The sequence below is a fragment of the Scyliorhinus torazame genome, chromosome 19 (genome assembly GCF_047496885.1).
Source record: "Scyliorhinus torazame isolate Kashiwa2021f chromosome 19, sScyTor2.1, whole genome shotgun sequence".
Taxonomy (NCBI): Eukaryota; Metazoa; Chordata; class Chondrichthyes; order Carcharhiniformes; family Scyliorhinidae; genus Scyliorhinus; species Scyliorhinus torazame.
The window spans coordinates 12,227,558-12,232,557 of NC_092725.1; the positions used below are offsets into that span (position 1 = coordinate 12,227,558).

Consider the following 5,000-nt stretch of genomic DNA (forward strand, 5'->3'; position numbering starts at 1 on the left):
TGTGAGAGAGAGTGTGAGAGAGTGGGTGAGCGAGCTTGTGTGTGTGAGAGGCTGTGTGTGAGAGTGCATGTGTGTGTGGGAATGTGAGAGAGTGAGTGTGAGAGAGGCTGTGTGTGAGAGTGTTTGTGTTTGTGAGAGTGTGAGAGAGAGAGAGTGTGGGAGAGGCTGTGTGAGTGTGTGAGAGAGAGAGTGTGAGAGAGAGAGAATGTGAGAGAGAGTGTGAGAGAGAGAGAGTGTGTGAGAGAGAGAGAGAGTGTGTGAGAGAGAGAGAGAGAAAGTGTGAGAGAAAGTGTGAGAGAGAGTGTGAGAGAGAGTGTGAGAGAGAGTGTGAGAGAGTGTGTGAGAGAGTGTGTGAGAGAGTGTGTGAGAGAGTGTGTGAGAGAGTGTGTGAGAGAGTGTGTGAGAGAGTGTGTGAGAGAGTGTGTGAGAGAGTGTGTGAGAGAGTGAGTGAGAGAGAGAGTGTGTGAGTGTGAGAGAGAGGGTGTGTGGGAGAGAGTGTGAGAGAGAGAGAGAGTGCGTGAGAGAGAGAGTGTGAGAGAGAGATCTGAGAGAGAGAGGGAGAGAGTGTGTGAGTGTGAGAGAGAGAGAGTGAGAGAGAGAGGGAGTGTGAGAGAGAGAGAGTGTGAGAGAGAGTGTGAGAGAGAGTGTGAGAGAGAGTGTGAGAGAGAGTGTGAGAGAGAGTGTGAGAGAGAGTGTGTGAGTGTGAGAGAGAGAGTGTGTGAGTGTGAGAGAGAGAGTGTGTTAGTGTGAGAGAGAGAGTGTGTTAGTGTGAGAGAGAGAGTGTGAGTGTGAGCGAGAGAGTGTGAGTGTGAGAGAGAGAGTGTGAGTGTGAGAGAGAGAGTGTGAGTGTGAGAGAGAGAGTGAGTGTGAGAGAGAGAGTGTGAGAGAGAGAGTGTGAGAGAGAGAGTGTGAGAGAGAGAGAGCGAGAGTGTGTGAGTGTGAGAGAGAGAGTGTGAGAGAGAGAGTGTGAGAGAGAGAGTGTGAGAGAGAGAGTGTGAGAGAGAGAGTGTGAGAGAGAGAGTGTGAGAGAGAGAGTGTGAGAGAGAGTGTGAGAGAGAGTGTGAGAGAGAGTGTGAGAGAGAGTGTGAGAGAGAGTGTGAGAGAGAGTGTGTGAGAGAGAGAGAGTGAGAGAGAGTGTGAGAGAGAGTGTGAGAGAGAGAGAGAGAGAGTGTGAGGGAGAGAGTGTGAGGGAGAGAGTGTGAGGGAGAGAGTGTGAGGGAGAGAGTGTGAGGGAGAGAGTGTGAGAGAGAGAGTGTGAGAGAGAGTGTGTGAGAGAGAGAGAGTGTGTGTGAGAGAGAGAGAGTGTGTGTGAGAGAGTGTGTGAGAGAGTGTGTGAGAGAGAGTGTGTGAGAGAGAGTGTGAGAGAGAGTGTGTGAGAGAGAGTGTGAGAGAGAGTGTGAGAGAGAGAGAGTGTGAGAGAGAGAGAGTGTGAGAGAGAGAGAGTGTGAGAGAGAGAGAGTGTGAGAGAGAGAGAGTGTGAGAGAGTGAGAGAGTGAGAGAGTGTGAGAGTGTGAGAGAGAGAGTGTGAGAGAGAGAGAGAGTGTGTGTGAGAGAGTGTGTGAGAGAGAGTGTGTGAGAGAGAGTGTGAGAGAGAGTGTGAGAGAGAGAGAGTGTGAGAGAGAGAGAATGTGAGAGAGAGAGAGAGAGTGTGAGAGAGTGTGTGAGAGAGAGAGTGTGTGTGAGAGAGAGTGTGTGAGAGAGAGTGTGAGAGAGAGAGTGTGAGAGAGAGAGAGTGTGTGTGTGCGAGAGTGTGCGAGAGAGTGAGACAGAGTGTTTGTGTGTGTGAGAGAGAGAGTGAGAGAGAGTGTGTGTGTGAGAGTGCGTGTGTGTGAGAGTGCGTGTGTGTGAGAGTGCGTGTGTGTGAGAGTGTGCGAGAGAGAGTGTGAGAGAGGCTGTGTGAGAGAGAGGCTGTGTGAGAGAGAGGCTGTGTGTGAGAGTGTGAGAGAGAGAGTGTGAGAGAGAGAGTGTGAGAGAGAGAGTGTGAGAGAGAGAGTGTGAGAGAGAGTGTGTGAGAGAGAGTGTGTGAGAGAGAGTGTGTGTGAGAGAGAGTGTGTCTGAGAGAGAGTGTGTGTGAGAGAGAGTGTGTGTGAGAGAGAGTGTGTGTGAGAGAGAGTGTGTGTGAGAGAGAGTGTGTGTGTGAGAGAGTGCGTGTGTGAGAGAGTGCGTGTGTGAGAGAGTGCGTGTGTGAGAGAGTGCGTGTGTGAGAGAGTGCGTGTGTGAGAGAGTGCGTGTGTGAGAGAGTGCGTGTGTGAGAGTGTGAGAGAGAGCCTGTGTGTGAGAGAGAGCCTGTGTGTGAGAGAGAGCCTGTGTGTGAGAGAGTGAGAGTGAGAGTGTGAGAGTGAGAGTGTGAGAGAGGCTGTGTATGAGAGAGGCTGTGTGTGAGAGAGGCTGTGTGAGAGAGGCTGTGTGAGAGAGTGAGAGAGAGAGTGTGAGAGTGCGTGTGTGTGAGAGAGGCTGTGTGTGAGAGAGTGAGAGAGAGAGAGAGTGTGAGAGAGAGAGAGTGTGAGAGAGAGAGAGTGTGTGTGAGAGAGAGTGTGTAAGAGAGAGAGTGTGTAAGAAAGAGAGTGTGTAAGAGAGAGAGTGTGTGTGAGAGAGAGTGTGAGAGAGTGGGTGAGCGAGCTTGTGTGTGTGAGAGGCTGTGTGTGAGAGTGCATGTGTGTGTGGGAATGTGAGAGAGTGAGTGTGAGAGAGGCTGTGTGTGAGAGTGTTTGTGTTTGTGAGAGTGTGAGAGAGAGTGAGTGTGGGAGAGGCTGTGTGAGTGTGTGAGAGAGAGAGTGTGAGAGAGAGAGAATGTGAGAGAGAGTGTGAGAGAGAGAGAGTGTGTGTGAGAGAGAGAGAGAGAGTGTGAGAGAGAGAGAGAGAAAGTGTGAGAGAGAGTGTGAGAGAGAGTGTGAGAGAGAGTGTGAGACAGAGTGTGAGACAGAGTGTGAGACAGAGTGTGAGACAGAGTGTGAGACAGAGTGTGAGACAGAGTGTGAGAGAGTGTGTGAGAGAGAGAGTGTGTGAGTGTGAGAGAGAGGGTGTGTGTGAGAGAGTGTGAGAGAGAGAGAGTGTGTGAGAGAGAGAGTGTGAGAGAGAGATCTGAGACAGAGAGGGAGAGAGTGTGTGAGTGTGAGAGAGAGAGAGTGAGAGAGAGAGGGAGTGTGAGAGAGAGGGAGTGTGAGAGAGAGGGAGTGTGAGAGAGAGGGAGTGTGAGAGAGAGGGAGTGTGAGAGAGAGGGAGTGTGAGAGAGAGTGCGAGAGAGAGTGTGAGACAGAGTGTGAGAGACAGAGTGTGAGAGACAGAGTGTGTGAGTGTGAGAGACAGAGTGTGTGAGTGTGAGAGAGAGAGTGTGTGAGTGTGAGAGAGAGAGTGTGTTAGTGTGAGAGAGAGAGTGTGAGTGTGAGAGAGAGAGTGTGAGTGTGAGAGAGAGAGTGTGAGTGTGAGAGAGAGAGTGTGAGTGTGAGAGAGAGAGAGAGTGTGAGAGAGAGAGTGTGAGAGAGAGAGTGTGAGAGAGAGAGTGTGAGAGAGAGAGTGTGAGAGAGAGAGTGTGAGAGAGAGTGTGAGAGAGAGAGAGCGAGAGTGTGTGAGTGTGAGAGAGAGAGTGTGAGAGAGAGTGTGAGAGAGAGAGTGTGTGAGAGAGAGAGAGTGAGAGAGAGTGTGAGAGAGAGTGAGATAGTGTGAGAGAGAGTGTGAGAGAGAGAGAGAGAGTGTGTGAGGGAGAGAGTGTGAGGGAGAGAGTGTGAGAGAGAGAGTGTGAGAGAGAGAGTGTGAGAGAGAGAGAGTGTGAGAGAGAGAGTGTGTGAGAGAGAGAGTGTGTGAGAGAGAGAGAGTGTGTGAGAGAGAGTGTGTGAGAGAGAGTGTGTGAGAGAGAGTGTGAGAGAGAGTGTGAGAGAGAGAGAGTGTGAGAGAGAGAGAGTGTGAGAGAGAGTGAGTATGAGAGAGAGTGTGAGAGAGAGAGAGCGAGAGTGTGTGAGTGTGAGAGAGAGAGTGTGAGAGAGAGAGTGTGAGAGAGAGAGAGGATATGTGAGAGAGGCTGTGTGAGAGAGAGAGAGAGTGTGAGAGAGAGGAGTGTGTGAGTGTGAGTGAGAGAGTGTGAGAGAGAGAGAGAGAATGTGAGAGAGAGAGAGAGAGTGTGAGAGAGAGAGAGAGTGTGAGCGAGAGGAGTGTGTGAGTGTGAGTGAGAGAGAGAGTGTGAGAGAGAGAGAGAGAATGTGAGAGAGAGAGAGAGTGTGTGAGAGAGAGAGAGAGTGTGAGCGAGAGAGGCTGTGTGAGAGAGAGAGAGAGTCTGTGTGTTATTGACACTCTAACTAGTTCCTAACTGGGAGCTGATCCTCTGACCTTTTTCCTCAGTTTTACAGGGTAAATCTCTGGTCTTCCCCAGCGCCACGGAAGACAGCTACGTGACCCTGCAGCCGGTGGCGTTTGACCACCTCTCGGCCTTCACCCTCTGCCTGAGGGCCGCCTCCGAGCAGAGGCGCTCCTACTCGCTCTTCTCCTACGCCACTTCGGGCAGCGACAACGAGGTGCTGCTCTGGCGGAACGAGGACGCCACACTGTCCGTCTACTTGAGCGGCAAGATCTTTCGCTTTGTGCTGCCGGACATTACTGCCCTGATGCGCCACCTCTGCGTTAGCTGGGAGTCCACCTCGGGCCGCATCGCCGTCTGGCTGGACGGGGTGCGCAGCCTGCGCCACGTGGGACATCAGGGGGGCCAGCTGAGGGGAGGAGGCACCATGATACTGGGGCAAGAACAGGACAGGGTCGGGGGCAAGTTTGACGTGAAGCAGTGCTTCGTGGGCGAGGTGACCGACCTCAACCTATGGGACCGGGTGCTGACCCCCACCGAGATCAGGGCCATCAGCCAGGGGGGATGCCACAAAGCCGGGGGAAATATCATCAACTGGGCCACGGTGGGTCATGAGAGCTCGGGCACCGTCTCCCTCAGAGACAACGAGGACTGCACCATTTAATGTTACCGGGGAAGCGCTGATACCTACTCCCTCCTGATGGATCTGTCT

The 5,000-nt window shown here is 52.4% G+C and overlaps 1 protein-coding gene across 3 annotated transcripts in view; it reads left to right on the forward strand.

Moving 5' to 3' along the window:
- The window catches only part of LOC140396010 (C-reactive protein-like), a 571,040-nt gene that overhangs the window by 565,132 nt on the left and 908 nt on the right, over positions 1-5,000 (forward strand). For all 3 annotated transcript variants that reach the window (XM_072484047.1, XM_072484050.1, XM_072484048.1), the window contains exon 3: positions 4,333-5,000. This exon is cut by the window's right edge and continues 908 nt beyond it. In XM_072484047.1, the coding sequence (XP_072340148.1) occupies positions 4,333-4,952 (620 nt within the window). In that variant the 3' untranslated portion in view covers positions 4,953-5,000. The remainder of the gene's footprint in view (positions 1-4,332) is intronic.